Source organism: Miniopterus natalensis, chromosome 12 (assembly GCF_054644295.1).
Source record: "Miniopterus natalensis isolate mMinNat1 chromosome 12, mMinNat1.hap1, whole genome shotgun sequence".
NCBI lineage: Eukaryota > Metazoa > Chordata > Mammalia > Chiroptera > Miniopteridae > Miniopterus > Miniopterus natalensis.
Window position 1 is genome coordinate 62,433,958 of NC_142092.1, and position 18,361 is coordinate 62,452,318.

General features: G+C 48.1%; 1 protein-coding gene across 2 annotated transcripts in view; it reads left to right on the top strand.

The window, feature by feature from the left end:
• The window catches only part of ASTN2 (astrotactin 2), a 694,472-nt gene that overhangs the window by 538,175 nt on the left and 137,936 nt on the right, over positions 1-18,361 (top strand). For both annotated transcript variants that reach the window (XM_087822856.1, XM_087822857.1), the window contains exon 17: positions 5,872-6,137. In XM_087822856.1, the coding sequence (XP_087678982.1) occupies positions 5,872-6,137 (266 nt within the window). The remainder of the gene's footprint in view (positions 1-5,871; positions 6,138-18,361) is intronic.

Sequence of the window (18,361 nt, forward strand, 5' to 3'; positions counted from 1 at the left end):
CATCCCTTTCTTCTATGGGCCCCACATGTGGCCCAGGGAAAATGCTCAAGCAGTTTTCACACCGGCAGCCTCTGGATCGGGGCTAATCCCCATGCGTCCGCTCCTCTTCTGCTGCCACAGGCAACTGGAGCTTTTGCAGGTGGAGTAAGGCCCGAGCCCACTGTCTTCCCAGTTTCCAAGGGCACATAGCAAGCTCTCCAAGAGGCACTCCTGAGGCCCCTTTTCACAAAACCTGGGGTTAGAAGGTAGCATGTTCTCCATGTCCCACCTGGGTCACTGGGAACTCGAAAAATCAGGTGATAGAAGCTCTCTGCAAAGCAAAGCTCCCCTCAGTCCGTCCTGTCTGCTCTCTGACCTTGTCTTATCCCTTGTTCTGGCTGGGGTTTCTAGAGTTATGAAACAAGTTTGGATTCATCTCCTTCGTAAATTCTGCATTTTGGGGATTGGCTTTGGGATGTCACTTCTATCCTGTCTTGATGTCTCAATAGAAATGTCAGTGTTAACATCCTGTTACAGCAGAGTAATAATAATTATAACAATCACAGCAGCAACAGTAATAACAACTAAACTGATTGAATGTTTGCCTTGGCCGGTTTGGCTCTGTGGTTGGAGCGTCAGCGTGCGGACTGAAGGGTTCCAGGTTTGATTCCGGCCAAGGACACGTACCTCTGTTGCAGGCTCGCCTCAACTGGGGCACGTGCGAGAGACAAGCGATCAGTGTGTCTCTCTCACATCGATGTTTCTCTCTCTCTCTTTCTCTCTCTTCCTCTCTCTCTCTCTCCCTTCCACTCTCTCTGAAAAGCAATGGAAAAAATATCCTCAGGTGAGGATTTAAAAAAATAAATTAAAAAAAATAAACTGGTACTGCTACCTATAATTGGCACTCTCACAGTGCTGAACTTTGTTGGGCTGAGAAGTTCAGCCTGCGTGACACCCAGTGCAGGCCTTGCTGATGGCGCTTCAGCTGGCTCCCTTCCCTTTGTTAAGGACATCTGTCTGGGCCCTTGAGTCAGGCCTCAGAGCCTTTGCTTTCCTCCAACAGGAGACAGTTACTCCGCCTAAGAAATGATCCCATTTTAGCAATTCCTGGGAGGCCATTGTTGCAATAAAGGCCATTCTTTATGATATAAAAGTCTCACCCTCTTTCCCCCACCCTTAACGTTTCTAATTTGAGCCCCTCTGGTCCCCGTGGAGCCTTTAAATGCTTCAAGTGCAAGCCTACTGCCAAGCAAGCTGCCTGACGCGAGAGGCAGTGCCCTGAGCTGTTGCTGAGTATTGGACAAACATTCGCACGACTTTGGCTCTCCCAGAAGCCCTCAGTCTCATGCCTTTGTTTTGTTTTCTGGATGAGGGCAAGCCGTGCCATCACCTCCTGCCGAAAAGCCCTGGCTGCCCTCCCAACAAGGAGTTGTCACTTCAACGGAGACTTTTTTTTTTTTTTTTGTGGCATCAAAATAATACCCAGCAGGAATTTGGGAGAAGAAAAAAGAGAGTTCAGTTGGCAGGTTCTCAAATGAATGGGTTGTAGTGTCATTGGAACTGAATCGGGCTTGAAACCAGACATGATCCTATTTTGGAAGCATTGTTCAGAGGGATGGGAAATGCGAACAGAGGGTAAGACTCTTCAAAAATGCTCTTTATCCTTGCTGGTTAAAGATGGCCTGTTTCAAATGAACTCTCCCATCCCCTCCATGGCAAGGCCCCCTGTGAAAACTTAGGGGGGTCAGAACAGCGGGCAGACTTATCAGTTACTCGACTGCCAACGTTCCCGTCGAGAGCGCCGATTTTACTTTGGGGAGAGGTCACTGGATTAGGAGCCGTCCATTAATTACCGATCTTGAAATTCACAAGTCTTGTCTCCTAGACTCACCAGTGCTTCAATAAGAGCACACTGATCAGGGTATGTAGATATGTTATATATTCAACAACTACTTATTGAAAGTATTGTGGGAAGCCAGCTCTGTTCCAGGTACCGTGTAAAGCAGATAGTGTGGGAATGAGCAAGACTAGTACTGTTCTTGCCCGTCTGGAACTCGCAGTCTGGGGACATTAGCAGGCGACCCGTAGAGCAGGATGCTATGAGGATCTTTAGTGGGAAACTGTGATATATAGACTGGCGGCATGCGGGATACAGCTCAGGGGAGGCTTTGCTGAGGAACTGGCTCTTGAGCTACGATCTGAAGGATGAGCGGGAGCCAGGAGAAGCCAGGGGCTAGGGGTGGGATGGATGGGGGAAAGCATTCTGTAAGAAGAGCACCTGCTGAGACTGGGAAAGAAAGGCGAGCGGATATGCAAGGACCTTAAAGGCCTGTGTAGCTGGAAGTCAGAGAGCTAGGAGCAGCAGGCTAAGAGATCCGACTGGAGAGGCCAACAGGTTGTCTGGATCCCACACGACCTACACGTTGTAGTGAGGATTTTGGTCTCTATCCTAAGAGCAGTGACGTGCCATGGAAGAGCTTTAAGAAGGAGCAGAACATAGGCTTCACCTTTTAAAGAGATGACTTTAGCCACAGAGTGAGGTTTCAGAAGCAATTAGCTTTAGCAACTGGAATGTCTTCAGTGGAGCAACGAACAGAATGGCTGAAGGTCTTCCCCCTTGCAACTTTCGTCCAGATCATGACTTAGACATGACGCAATCCTTCCAGAAAGGGTCACTGTTAATAAGTGTGCACTTAGGTATTGGGTCCTTTACTTGTTCAGCGGTGGAGTGAGACCAGATGACACCCAAGTGCCTTCCTTTTGCAAAACCAGCCCTTGAGTTCGGCTGTGAATTCTGTACCACTACTTCGGCGCAGGTTTCAGCCTGGACTCTGGGCTTTTAACCCCATTTGTTGACCTGATTGACTGAAAAAGCTAAAATTTATTAGGCAAAGGCAGACCAGCAAACAGCTACAGTTTGTTTTATTGTTAAATGGGTAGTTATATCTTTAACTCAATGGCTATGAATGTTTGTTTGATCAAGGGAATGTCTTACTCCCAGCCCCATGTTGCATTCCTTCTCAGTTAAATTATGTGCACATTGCAAGGTGCTATGAGGGGCAGGCCATCTGCGTTTTAAAATAAGAGATAAGTCCTGGCTGGGTAGCTCAGTTGGTTAGAGCGTGGTCCCAATGTGCCAAGGTTGTGGGTTCAATCCCCAGTCAGGGAACATACAAGAATCAACCAAAGAATGCATAAATAAGTGGAGCAACAAATCGATGCCTCCCCCCCATGCACCTTCTCTCCCTTCTCTCTCTCTCAAATCAATAAATTAAAAACTACATAAAATACAACATAAAAACAATGGTTGAAGTGGTGTATTGATCAGACAAACTGGGGCCAGTGCTGAAAATCACTAACTCACCCTGTGACCTTGGAAAGTAATTTTCCTTTCTTGGGACACAATTTCCTCCTGTTTAAAATGGGAGAGTGGTACTAGATAGTGTTTTTTCAAAGGTGTGCTTTTCAATTGTTTTTGAAAGATGTCTTACTGAGAAAAGATGTGCCACGGTTGTCTCCTTGGAGATGCACAATCCAAGTGTGTTGATGGTCCAGTTAATTCCAGGTTTTCTTTAATGAATCCATCATTGTTCCACATTCTTGTTTGACTATAGGTTGACCCCCCTCTGAGACTCAGTTTCCCCATCTATAACCTAAGGCTAGAGCAGAGGTTTCCAGACTTTTTCTGCCAAGGATCAGATAGTAAATATTTTAGGTTTTGTGGGCCATGGAGTCTTTGTTTCAACTGCTCAATTCTGCCCTTGTAGCCATACTCAATAGAAAGAATGAGGACAGCTGTGTTCCAATAAAACTTTATTTACAATAACAGGCAGAGGGCTGGATTTGAACCAAGGGCCACAGTTTACTGACCTTTGGGTCAGAGTGTGTGCTAACTGCTCCCTGATGTCCTTGCAGCTCTAATACTCCCTGCCCCTTCTCTCCTGAACTGTTATTTTCTCTCCCAAGTTTGAAGTAATTTTCCTCCAAAACTATCCCTCTGGCTTACACTTCCAAAAGTCATCATCTTCTTTCCATCTGTCTGTATATAAGACCGTCTCCATCTCCCCAGCTGCTGAGATGCCTTCTTCACATCTTTGTTTTGTTTATCTTGTAACTACCCATCTTTAATCCCTCTGAAGGACTGGTTAGCTGGAATACGTCTTGTCTTCCTCCCCCAGAGCCTTTGATCTGATGCTCATAAGCATTTGCTGACAGCCAGACAGAAAAGGTGGAGCCCAGAGAACAGGCCCCAGGGCCCAGAGGGTAATGAATGAAGGTTGCATTTATTTGTATTTCTAACTGGCAAGCCCGTTTCCAGTTCAGCTTCGTGTCCCTGCAAGTCCAGAGCAAAAGCAGGAGACAATCCAGGGCACTTGGTTCCATTGAGGCAGGAACTTGCCTTGACTTTACCAGGCTTGGAAGAAACTGCCATCTGTAGCAGGCTCTGCTCCTTAGTACAGCCCCTCGCCCCTCAGACCAGACCGTGCATTGCACAACTTTGAATGTACCGTTCACATAGTCTGTAATGTAAATGGAACCCTCTGGGTTGTACACATCACTGCCTCTTCAAGCTTTTTGATATAGCCACTCACCCCTCTCTCCTTACGAAATCTTATGTACAAGGCCAGTCTATAGAACAGATAGAAATGGAACTGTTCCACTTGAATTTGAGATATGAATGTAGAGTTCTTCTGCCTGCTTGGTTTTCCTCTTGCCCTCTTCAGGTAGCTGCTGAGGTGCTCCCTGGGATCCCTAGAAGTCCTCAGAAGAATTTTGGAGCCTTTAGACTTGGTCATGAATGTCATTCTAGCCATTCCAAGTTCCATAGTCTTCCTCTTTGATTTGGTTTCAAATACATCCTTAGCACCATGCCAGGCACTGAAGAGGCAGGGACAGGAGTGGGAGACTTGGGCCCTGAGCTCCGAGACCTGATAACATAGTTAGAGAGGTCAGCAGCAAATGGGATGAGACAATGAGCTTAACAAGGTAAGGTCTTATAAGTGGAAATACCTATTCAGAGAAGAGGGACTGGGACGAAGAAGAGGGACTTCCTGAAGAGGGTCACATTGGAATGGAGCACTGATGGGTGCTTAGGATTTGGAGAGGCAGAGGGGAAAGTAGGACAGGGTGAGCAAAGGCACAGAACTGGGAGATGCTATTCATACGGATCAAGAGATACAGCGCAGGATGGAGCATGCATGCACCAGATCTCAGGGTGCACAGGGAGAGCAAGGCAGGAGAAGAGTTTGGACAAGGGAACCGATGGGCACAGAAAGAAAGGGGGGATGATGTCTTTTCCAGACAGGTCCACCTCCTTCTGTCACATTTATCCCTCATAACTATTTCAGTTGGTGTTATTAATCCCATTTACAGAATTAGTTACTAATGGGAGGTTAAGAGACTTTTTTTCCCGAGGTGGTGTTGCTGTTATCAAGTGGAACTGAGATTTAAACTGAAACTGGCTTGACTTTGAAGCTGTGCTTCCCCTGTTACATGGACTTCATGAAAAACATAGGGCTGGAGAGAGTCTGTGAAAGAAAGGTAGAAATTCTGTAAATTGACCATAGAAGAAAGGAATTTGTGGTTGGAGGAAATATCCTCAAATATCAACATCTTGCAAGGTCCTTGGAGAATCCTCTAATCCAACCTACCATCTTTAAATATGGAGATTGTGAGGCCCAAGGGGAGCAAGAAGGCTGTTGAATGTAAGAGCAAGGCTCCATCCTGGTCTCTGAACCCTCAGGCCTGTGCTCTCACGGAAGCATCATGAACAAACCACTCTGTCATATTTTTTCGTTTCCAGCTGACACGAGCTCCTTAGCACATCGGACTCCTTATGGGCTCAAGAGTCCGACCTTTTGAACAATTCTGAATTTCTCTCTCCCTCTCCAGAGACCACGGAGTTGGGCAGCAAGAAGGAGCTCAAGTCCATGCCCTTCATCACCTACCTCTCAGGTCTGCTGACGGCGCAGATGCTTTCGGACGACCAGCTCATCTCGGGTGTGGAGATCCGCTGTGAGGAGAAAGGCCGCTGCCCATCCACCTGCCACCTTTGCCGCCGACCAGGCAAGGAGCAGCTGAGCCCCACGCCGGTGCTGCTGGAAATCAACCGTGTGGTACCACTCTACACGCTCATCCAAGACAATGGCACCAAGGAGGTGAGCCCCAGCCACAGCCACTAAGTCAAATCTAGGTAGTGCCAACCCTCCCCTCTCCTGCCCTGTGGGCCCTTGGTCTGTTGGGATTTTCGCCGTTGTCATCATCATCATCATCATCATCATCATATCATGACTAGCATTTGTTGATGCCTTACCGTGTTTTAAGTACATATATAGCTGGGTAACACTCGCTGCTATAACAAACACGCCCTCAAATCTCAATGGCTTAATGCAACAGAGGTTATTTCTTGTTTGCGCAGAGTCTGAAATAGATTTTTTTCTTTTATGAATAGCTTTACTCTGAGAAGCAGTTCAGGGATCCAGCCTGTTCCATCTTGTGCTCCATCCACCTGATGTTTCCACAGTTGAGGTGGAAAAGTAAAGAACATGGGGGATTGCACGTGAGCAGTTTAAAAGGGCCAGGCTAAAAGTGGCAAATACCCTTTCGGGCCCCCTTCCATCGGCTGGAACTCAGCCGCTGGGCACGGGTCTGCCGTGAGGCAGGGAAATGTATCGCATCTGTGTATCTGGGAGAAGACGCAGCTTTGGGGAAAAGCTAGCGTATCTGCCTCGGTCCTATCCTTGGATTACCTTGTTTGATTCACCGTTCAAAGCCGTGTTTTTCTTATAAATACTAGGAGGATTCCTATGAAAACGCAGACACTTGACCATCTTTTCTTTGTCCAAATGGCAATCCCGTATGGTTCATTTCAGTGTCCCACCCGCTTCACGAGCGAGGACGCCTCAGAGATGTTCAGTGATTCACTGAAAGCTGGCTCGCTCCAGAGACGACGGCTTAACTGTGAAACTGTACCGTCTCTTCATCTTCTTTCTGCGTCTCTCACTTTCCATTACGGCATGCCGGGGCTTGAGGGGGCCATGCGCGCGATCTGCGTCACTGGTTTGCAAACTTGTGTCCGTGGCACACTTTTTCCAAAGGCAGTCTTCAGGATCGCCAGTCCATAAAACCAGGAATAGCGATGCCACTCCCTGGGCGAGCGGGAGGGTGAATAAAGCGGCTCTACTTGGTCCCCACTCTCCTCTCTGCAGACCCTCCCTCCCCCCCCCAGCTCCAGGCCTCCCAAGGAGACAATGTGGCAGACCCTGGCCAAGTCCAGCAGGAGGCCATGGATGGCGTCCCCTCCCATAGCATCCCAGTGGGCTGAGGAAGTGCCAGAGGGTAGTGAGGGCTGCAGCGAGGACAGAGGGGCGTGAGAGTAACAGTGAGGGGGGGTATCAGGTGGACAGCCAGAGGCGGAACAGACAAGGTCTGCACAGAGACGGCAAGAAACTCCCAGGACACGGAGCGAGAGCAGAGGTGAGGCCCGGGGGTAAGGAGGAGCCCAGTCCTTTAGGATATTTAAGCTGCATCATGGAGTTTGGATCCTACCTGGAGGGCACTGAGATGTTGAAGATACATGATCCGCAGGAGGGTGACAGGATTAGATCTGGGTGGCAGAAGGAGCCCTCTGGAAACAACCCAGGTGACCATCAACAGGATGGAGTTGAGGTGGAACATGCACGCGATGGAGTACCGTGCAACGGGCAAAATGAATGAACTGCTGCAACAATATGAGATGAGCGAACATCATTTAAATGAAGAAAACAAGTCCCAGGGATACATTTGAAACAGCATGGTATCCTTTCTACTGTTTTGAGTTTAAAAAAGATACGCACACACCCCTAATACATTATGTTTTAGGAACAAATACAGATGCAGTAAACCATTTAAAAGTGGAATCAAGGAGATGATAACCATAGATTCAGGTAGGTGGTGATCTTGAGGCAGGGAAAGCAGGGGTTGTCACGGGGGAGCCAAGTCCCTAGCTGGCGTTTTGTGTGGTGGATTTGTGGGAGTTCGTTAGAGAATTAAAACTAGCTGACTTATTAGCACTAACTGGATGTTACATCAAGCCTAACCATGCGTGGGGCAACGGTGAGCTTCCATCATGAACCAAACATCTCGAATAATCTAATTCTGTGCATCAGAGGTCCCCAAAGTAACAACACCAGAAAAGCCAAATACGCATATGTCTCCACACCTCTGGCTTCAGGGTGAGCGTCCACTGTGGAAATGTATGTAAGAGTGGAAGCAGGGGGACCCGTGGAGGCCGTTGAAGCTTCCAGTGAACATGAAGGTGGGTCTGACCGGTGGTGTGTCAGCGAGGTCGAAAAAAACAGCACCTTGGTAGCTGTGAAGGGCTGAGCTCTCGCTACACAGCCATCAAGGTGAGTGAGGCTATTAATATTTCTATGAGCTGCTCCGTGAACATGCCCTGAGGACTGCCATCCTGGGCCACACTCTCATCATCTGTAATGTCAGTACTAGCTCAGTCCTGGGACTTTTGTGATGTGTTCTTGGCATGTGTATGGGAACAAGGGAGTGGTAGTTCCTTTCTTCTTTGCCTACGAGTACCTCATTTCTGATTTCTGTGCCAGCTTCCCTTACCATCCTTACAATATTCAACTCTGGAAATTCAGTGAGGTCTTCCTGAGGCCCCTTCTTGATGTGTTGTCAGCCAAGGGTGTGAAAGTGGCCACTAGGTGTCACTGTTCTCCTTACAGGCGATCTGGAGCCCTGGGAGCACTAGTCATAGATTCATTCAATCAGTAATTATTTTGGGGCACCTACTGTGTGCCAAGTACTGTGTCACACCCTGGGAAGTGAAGAGTATGACACGTAGACATGGTCTTTATCTTCGTGGAGTTTACAGAGTTTTGGAGAAGACAGATATCAATGGAACAATCACACAAATACATAAAGACAGACTGTGCTAAGTACCAAGAGGAGTTCACGGCCGTGGTTTGAAAGTGTGTAACAGGGGCCCTGAGGAGGTGACATTGAAATGGAATCTTTTGGGGCCAGGTACATAAAGTGAACTTGGAGGACTGCGTTTGGGGCAGGGGAGAAGGCTGAGCACATGCTTGGTTGAAGGCCCAGCTCCTGCAGAGGCCTGAAGAATTAGCAAACAGGGCCCATTTCCCCCAGCGGCTGAGTGACAACCAGTGTGGCCGGGGCTGAGACTGAGGGCCAGCCCCATGGGCAATGCTGACGGGAGGTGGCAGCACCAGACGGAGCGCAGCTGTGAAGGCTGTGGTGGCGAGGGGTTTGGTCCCTGGTGTTGCGGAGCCATGGAGGAGTTCAGGGGGAGAGCATGGGTGCTGGTTCTCAGCTCAAGCACCGCTCCTCTCAGTCACCCCTGCACAGAATGTTAGAGCTGGTGACTAGAGCTGGCTCCCTCCTGGTCTCCGGTTTCCTCACCCCCATCCTCAAACCCCCAGACAGGCCTGTTTAAAGTTTCACAGCAGCCTAGGGCTGTGGCGTCTTAGGCATCTCCAAGGGAGCCAGGCTGTGGTGGGAGTGGATAGGACAGCCCCTTTAGGTCACGAAATGAGCCTGGAGGAGGGGAGTATGGCCACTGAGGGAGGCCGGTGTGATAAGAAAGCAGCCGCTCTCATGATCTCAGGCACCTGCTTTTCTACCTCTTCCCACACCCCCATCACTCCTCATGATTCCTCCAGCTCTCTGCCTTTCTCTGCAGCCGGAGGCAGAGACCACATGCGGAAAACTCGAAAAAGGCCTGGACTCTCATACTGCAAGAGGCTTTGTCTAAGTGGAATCAGCTAGTGCAGGCTCTGCATCCCACCCAGGTTGGGCTGGAATCCCCTAGTCACCGTGTGATGCTGAACGACCTCTCTATACCTCAGTTTCCACATCTGTAAAACGTGGTCTCATGATCCCTCCTTTATGGGAATCACATGAGATACATGGCTCATAGCATGTAATGGGCAAAATTTATCTATAATGATAAAAAATATGGTGTGTCTAAACCGGCCCCTTCCTTTCTCTATGGTCCCTTTGGTACCTTCTCTTCTTGGTGGTAACTTTGCAGATGCCCAAAGAGCTGGGGACATGATAATTAGGGTGGGATCTGTATTTTGCATGGGAGAAGTCATTGCTTAACCCAAAAGAGCAGATCACAAATGGAGGGAATTTAGAATGAGTTTCTCACTTTATAAATGCTTCTGGAACTCACACTCTGCAGGCAAGGAATACCGAAGGTGGAGTTAAACATTAGCATAACGATTTCCCTCTCTTGTAGGCCTTCCAAAGCAGGATGGAGCCATTCTTCTATGTCAGAACTCCCAGTCCCTTGAGCTATTTGAGGTGCCGAGCAGCTCCTGAGTCCCATTTTATGACACAGTCAGGAGTATCAGAAAGGGGGTATGACTTGCCTGAGGTCTGTGGGCAGCTCTGGTCTCTGAGTCTGGGCCAGAGCCAGAGTGTGGTCTGGACAGCCTCGGGACCACCGGACACTAGCCCCGTGGTGGCTGGGGTGGCCTCGCGTCCATGTCTGCGAATACGTGGGAAAGGAAGGTGCCTTCTGCCCCAGCTGGAAAAGAACCATCATTATTCTTCACCCTGTGGTTTTGAACAAGCAAAGCAGGAAAAAAGTCTTCATGATGGAAACTTTGATTAATATGTAAATCTCCTCCCTCCACCTGTTAAATGACCCGTACACAGCCCAAAGCCCCAGAGCTTGGCTGAGCATAGCTAGTACTTAATGGACAAGACTCTGTGTGCCTGTTAATTTAGCCTTTGAGTGAAGACGGAGAGGAGAGTCCAAGTGGGGGAGACAGCCCAGTGTCCTGGTGAAAAGCCAGGCAGAGCTGGATTTGAATTCCACCTCTGCCATCTGTCTGGGTGACCTGACTTTGGCTCCTGTGTAGAAAGCAGGCACTCTACTATCTATCCCTCTCCATTTGGGGATTAAATGTTTTCTTTGGAAGAACTAGAGAATTGGGACACCTGGCATCTGAGACACCTGGGACACCTTAGGCTCCACCTGTGATTTTGTGATGTTGGACATGCATGCTTCTGCTGTTTTGGTCTCTGTTTCTTTCTCTGTATGATAAGTGCTGGTCAACTTTGCCCAAAGTCCCCTCTGGCCTTGTGAGGGGTCAGATCTAACTTCTACCCTAAAAATAAGGAACATATTTTGAGTTTGGAAGGTGGGGCCTGCAACGTGTTTTTCACCCAGAGATATTACCAGTTTCCCTCCTTAAATTAATATCGGGCAAAGAAAGATATACATATCCTGTACTCTACCCCAAGGTCACAGCATGTATGAGTAGAGAAGGGTATTAAATGTATGTCCCATTGCTTTTCCAGATCAACCTCTCTATTTGACAAATAGTAAAACTGAGGCCTAGACATGAACAGTGACTTGCTCCAGGTCATGTAGCCAAGTCTGAATTCCGAGGGGCAGGCGTGGCTTCTGACCTGAGAGATGTCGCCTCTCTGAGACTCAGTTTCCTCATCGGTGGAGTGGATGGTGCTAACCTCCCCGCAGGGCTCTTGGGTAGAAAAATGAGGAGCCCTTTTGCGATTGTTTTGAAGACTGTAAAATACTCTGTAGATCTGAATCATTCTTTTCTAGTGCTGGGTCCCCTGACTTCCGATAATGTGAGGTGTGTGATTTTTCCTTTTCATTCTGCCCAAGGGAGAGCCCTGTGTAATTTTGGTCTTGTTGTGGTTGTCTGACCTTCCAGCAGATCCTCCCTCTCTGCCAGAAAGACTTGTTTTCTCTATTTACACTCTTGGCTCAAACTGAGAAGAGAATTCCAAATGACTGCTTTTTGAAAAGAAATTAACAGCCAAGACTGTGCCCTCCCCCCCCCCACACCGTTATTATTACCACCGCTACCACTGTCATTATCACAACCAGCCTCACCATCACCACATCCCTCGCCCTGGGTGCTCCGTGGGTGCAGAGGCCACACCAGGAGGTGCAGTGCGGAGGGAGTAAGACACAGATCCTGCCTTCAGGAGCCCTGGTCGGGTAGATGAGGCAGAAGAGCCACATAAGTAACTATAATTACTTGCACATGCTGCATTAATGCACGATTTGTTTTCAAATAACACAGCAGACATTCCAACAGCGTTAGGAAAGAGGGAGAAAGCAACTCCGAAAGGGAGACTCTGGGCAAGATGCTTGGGGCAGGGAAGGTGGACGTGGGCAGATAGCGAATGGCTTGAGGCAGACCCGCTGCTGCCGAAGACAACACTACCTGTCAGATGCGTGTCATCTGCCAAAAACTGTGCCAAGGGCTTCACAGCTTTATCGCAGTGAGTCATTTGGCAGCTTAGGAGGGAAGCGCTATTGTCCCTAAGTAACAGGTGGGGAGACTGAGGCTCAGAGAAGCTTGAGCCCAGGTCGGTGAAATTCCACAGCTAGTCTAGGCCAGAGTTGGAAAACTAGCCCCGCACCTGTTCTTACAAATAAAATTTATCAAGCATAGCCACGCTCATCTCTTTGCATGTCACCTACGGCTGCTTTCCTGCAGCAATGGCAGAGTCGAGTGGCAGCCTCCGAAGACGGTGTGACCTGAGAAGCCCGGAATGTTCACTGTCCAAGTCCTTCACCAAAAACGTTTCACAAGCCTTGATCTAGACCAAGATGTATCAGAAAAGCAGGGAAAAGTTAAGTCAAATACTATGTGCCAAACATATAGAAAACTAAAACCCAACAATTATTTTTAAAATTTTTATTATCAAATATATTGGGGTGACATTGGTCCACACCATTATATAAATGTCAGGTGTACAACTTCATAGCACCACCCCTGTGTACTCTCTTGTGTGCTCATCACCTGAAGTCCAGTTTCCTTCCATCGCCTTGCATTTGACCTCTTTGCCCTTCCCCCACCACCCTTCCCCTCTGGTAACCATTCTGTCATCTGTATCTGTGAGTTTGTTTATTTTGTTTGTCGCTTTGTGTTTTACATCCCACATATGAGTGCAATGATACAGAAACCCAACTATGATTGAGTGCCAACCATACCCTGGCATTTTAAAGGGCTTTAAGCATATTAGTATGTGTCTTCTCATTCTATCCGTCTACAACACATTCGAAGTATGCACTGTTATGCCCATTTCACAAATTCAAAAGCAAGAACCTGAGGCTTTAAAGAGATAAATAATTCATTTGTGATCACACAGCTAGTGACCTGTGGGGTCACAATTCACGCCCAGATGTCTGTGTCTAAAGTCCATGTGTTTCTCACTCTAGTGATAGGTCTGAAAGATTTGGGAGAGATGAAACTGGAGAAGTGCCATGCAGAAGGTTGAATTGTGGGCCCGTTTGAATGCTGTGTTGAAGCTTGTGGGTATCATGTAAACTTTAAGGAGCCCTTCAAGATTTGGGGTCAAGGGAATAATGTGAGTTTTAGGCTCATAACTACAGCAACAGTTGAAGGGTGAATTACAGGGAGCAGGGCTGCTTTATGGCAAAGGTTATTCATTTGGTGTCTTCAGATCCCTGGTTTTAAGGGGTCTTTGGGTCTCCAGCCCCAGAAAGTTTTTACAGAATTATACATTCTTGTAAATTCTTTTTCTGGGGAAAAAAGACACCTGGAATCAGCACATTTTACTAAATGTTCTTGACCCAAATATTGTAGAACAGTAAAATACGAGGGCCAGTTAGTTACCATGTCCACTGCAGAAGTCCAGATATGAGATGGCTGGGAGACTCAATTCAAATATTTTAACAAATATTTACTAAGGGTCTGTCTCCTGTGGGCCAGGCCCTTTGGGATACACTAGGGAGCAAAACAGGCATATATTTCTACCATCTGGACCTTAATTTCTACCGGAGTATGTGTGGGAGACATAAACAATCAGAAGAGTAAATGATAGGGTATATTAGAAAATGAAGGGGGGGAAATGAGAAGCAGAGTAAGGGAGGTTAGGAGCTCCTAGTGGGGTGTAGAAACCTGCATCTCAGTGTCTCAAAGTCCATCAGCATCATGTGGATAGGGGCAGATTCTTGGCTTCCTCTCCCTGATTCTGTTTCTCTGGGGGGTGAGTCTGATGCACCCTGAGCTTGGGAACCACTGCCCAAAATCATGCTTCATACATCTCTGGTCTTCCTCATTCTGAAACTCCTTCAGGGAGTTCCTTGCTTGGGGATTAAGAAAGTCAAATACTTCTTCTTGTCTGGCGTAAATCTCCTCTGCTGTCGTGGGCCACTTCCTCTTCGTGTCCCGCGCATTCTGAGAAGCAGGCGAACTGGTCAGCAACCAGGCTGTGGGCAGTCCTTGGCAAGAGGGAAGATCAAAGGAGAGAGGGGACAATCCACGTTACTCAACATGCTCACGGTCAATTACAGAAGAGGAACTTAATGCTTGGCTTGTCTACTTGAGGGACTGGAGAACATGGCAATTTCGTGAGACCAGAAAACTACCAGGTTCCATAAGAGAGACGAGACACACAGACGTAGCAAATGCAAATGTTTTTGCATGTCAGAGGTCAGGGCGGTCGTGGGGTTTTTGTTTTTTTGGTGTGTGTTTATTTTGTTTCGTTTTTACCGCATGGGACATTGAATTCAGTTAGCAAACGTAATAAAGAAGAGAACGGCTGAATGTCTTTCCCATGTACTTTTAAAAATAACAACCATTTACTGAGCGCTTCAGTTGGACCAGGAGCTCAGCTCAAGCTCTTTTCGTACGTAGCTCACTGAATCCTCTCATCAACCCCACGTGGTGGGTTCTATCACCATCTTTCTTTTTCCATGAGGAAAAGTGAGGCTCGGAGAAGTTCAGTCGCTTTGCCTCTAGGTCCTACCAAGAGGAACTGGTGGAGCCAGGGTTTGACCTGGACACCTGAGCTTTTTCTCACTTGGCCACACACCCTCTCTGCTGGCCGCCTCCCTTCAACTTTGTGAATCAAGTATAATAAACAGAAGTCTAATGTGTACTGTTGACGCTATCACTGCACTATATTGCCTTCTCCATCTACTGTCTTCATGTCTTTAGTTAATGGCCACAGTTTTTGAAAAATCGACTATCTCCTGCTCTCTGCCTTGAGTCACCCGCATTCATTCCAGGGTTGGTTCCCTCCATCCAATGGACATATAATGGGTTCTCCTCATTTGTCACAAATGACTTTACCTATGTTTTGATAGTGTTTTCTATCTCAGCTCTTACAATCCTGAAAACAATAAGACATCTTTGATACCTCTCATTTCTTCCTGTCTGCACCCACCCCCCCGACACGACAACCCATTAACAAATCCTACAGATTTTTCTTCTTAAGAATTTCTCAGATAGGTTCGCTTTTACCCAGTCTAGTCCAAGTCTTGCCTGGACTAGTGCTAGAGCCTCCTAACTGGCTCACAATGAACCTTGCCCCCTCTAATCCAGCCTTTTCCTTGATAGCCAGAGAGATATTTTCAAAACTGAAACTTGCTCACATCACTTTCCAGATTAAAATCCTTAACTGGCCTCCCATTGCTCTTAGGCTCAAGACCAAGGTATTTACAGTGACCTACAAGGGGCTGCTTGGACGGGCCCCGCCAACTCCTTAAGACTCACCCCTTCTCCCCTCCTGGCTTGTTGTGCTCTAGCCACAGTGATCTTCCAGTCCCTGGAAGCAATGTCTTTTATCATTCCAGAGGGCCTTTGCACATGCTGTTCCCTCTGCTCAGATTGTCCTGCCCTTCCACTCGCTCCTGTCCACCGAGTTCGCTGCTCCTCCCCTACCGGATCCCTGAGGCTTCTAGATGTGATCAGATCCCCCGTGTGCTCGTTTACTTCCTTTCTTGAATCTTTTCTTTCTTCCATAGCAGTTACCATAGTTTCTAATGACGCTTTCATGTTTTGTAATTGTCTGATTAATGGGTCTCCTCTCTCTCCCTCGTCCACATTTTGTTATTTTCCTTAATGATGACAGTGGCTCTTCTGAGGAGGGAAGCGCGGGTGGGCTCAGGGATGCCTCAAGCAGGCATCCAAACCCTCTCTGCTTCTCTGTATTTTCAATCCTCCCCCAAGGATATGTTTATTGATTTTAGAGAGAGGGGAAGGGGAAGAGAAAGGGAGACAGGGGGAGAGAGAAACATTGATCGGCTGCCTCCTATATGTGCCCTGACCGGAGATCAAACCTGCAACCTCCGGGTGTGCCCTGACCAGGAATCGAACCCACGACCTTTCCGTGTACAGGACAATGCTCCAGCCCACCGAGCCACACCATCCAGGGCTCGTCTACTTCTTGATTCTTTTCTACCGCGCCTTGCAAAGGGTATGAACGTTCTCAGCTTGCTCAGTGACCCCTGAGCATCCTGGTTCACTCACTTTCAGAATATCCTTCCTTATATCAAGTCAAAATATTTTCCTATTCATTAGGGGGCAAAGTCCACTGAACCAGGGTCTGGACATACTTTTTGCTCAGCTTTGTACCAACAGCTTTTAGTATAGTGCCTGGTGCATTGTAGACATTCAGGAAATCTATTTTTGAGAATAAATGAGTGGATGAGTGATATGCTTACATGTTGCTTTCCCATACACTTGCTGCCTTAATCCTTCCAATAGGCCCGAGAAGGTTTCAACGTCTATCTTCATTATACAGATAAGGAAACAGAGGTTCCCAAAGGGTAGGCGCCACCCTCTGGAACCACACAGGGCTAACACATGTCAGAGCCAGGCCTGGAATCCCTTTTCCAGCTGTCCCATAACCACGCATTTGTCACGCAACCATCATTTATCCGAGGAAGTCCTGCAAAGACAGCCCCAGCCAGGGCAGAGCTGCGCTTCCAGGAGCAGAGGGAGCCGCTGGCCCCGGCCCTGCTGGAGCCCGGCCCCGCTCACAGGGGCTCTTCTCGGGCCATGAGGCAACTCCGGTCAGCAGCGATGCCGAGGGCCCAGAGAGACTCCACAAACCACCCGACTCCCCGCCTGTCTCTCTAGTCTCGGGAGGGAGAGTCCTTCCAGATTCCTCGCCGTGCGCGGGGAGAGCAGCGTGATTCTGTGCCCGCGCAGCCCGCCGGCCCGGGCGAGCCTGCGCTGGGCAGCAGCCAGGCCTTCCTAGCGTTTCCCAGCAGAGCGGGCCCAGCCAGGGGTGCGTGTCCCGGGAGGCGGGGAAAGCCTCGAGGAAAGCGGCTTCTCCGGGTTCTATGCGTTTCTTTGCATTTTTAGCTTCCTCTCCAAATTTTCCCATTTGGGGGAGCACTCACTGTCAAGCCCCTGGATCTCCAGCTACCCAGCCACCAAACAACTGAGTGTAGAAAAGCATGACATAGATGAAGGCAGGGAAAAGAGTGTGATGAACCTCCACGTACCTGCCCCCTTCTAGTTTCAACCGAGGTCAACTCACACCAAGCTGGCGTCGCCTGCTCTCGTCTCAAACATTATATAATTTTACGTGTAAAAGCGCAGGTTTGTATTTCTAAAAGGTAAGGACTCAGAACAATTCCTCATTACCTTTACCATGTTCTCCAAACTAACAAGTCCTCTGTACCATACTTTGCGAGAGCCTGTGTTTGAACACCCCCAGTTAGCAGCTTGCTCAGTGACCCCTAGGCAGCCTGCTCTCACCACGAGAACATCCTCTGTTACCCTCAGTCAGATATGTTCCTCTACATTTCCCATTCTTTTTGTGTCTCCTTCCACCCATCAACACTGTACTGAAACAGTCTTATCTATTGACTTGCAGAGAGAGCACATGTCTTGGAATCCGAGAAATGAGGGTTCAGATATCAGCTTTGCCTCAAAATCCCTGTGCGCCTTCGGGCACGTTACTTACGTTTTTCAGTTTCTGTTTTCTCATCAGTAAAATGGGATTAATAGTGTCTGCCCTTTGGGATTGTTTTGTAAATGAACTAAGACAATCCACGTAAGGCGCTTGGTAACAATACTTGGCCCATAGAAGCAGCTCAGTAAAAGGTAGTCCTCTCTCCTGGTTCTAAGTCTTTCAGGTACTTGAAGACACGTTAGGTTTTGGTTGGACTTTTCTTCTGGTCAACATCCCCAGTTCCTTCAATAGGTTTCATCACGTGGGTCTGCCTCTTGCTTGACGGAGTCTCATCCCAACCCTCCTGCTTGTCCCAGCCTCTGAAAGGGCTCCAGTAGGTCGGTGTTCTCCTTGATGATGTGTGACTCATAACGAGAAGGCAGAGTGCACACAGACTGCGCACCTGCCCACAGAATTAAAGGTGGACTCCAGGTCTCTTGCTTCCAGACTCTAGGGTTTGTCCTGGATCACAGTAGCTTCTATCTTCAGTGCACACAGTAGGTATTCAAAACATAACTTTTGCAAGGCTACAGGAAATGGGAGCTTAGGAGAAATCTCTTATCAATGTCATGTACTGGTAGTTATGGAAGCAGGGTTCAAGCACAGGCTTTCCTGGTTTCATAGCCCCTGGTCTCACCCTGTAAGTGATAGTGATGAC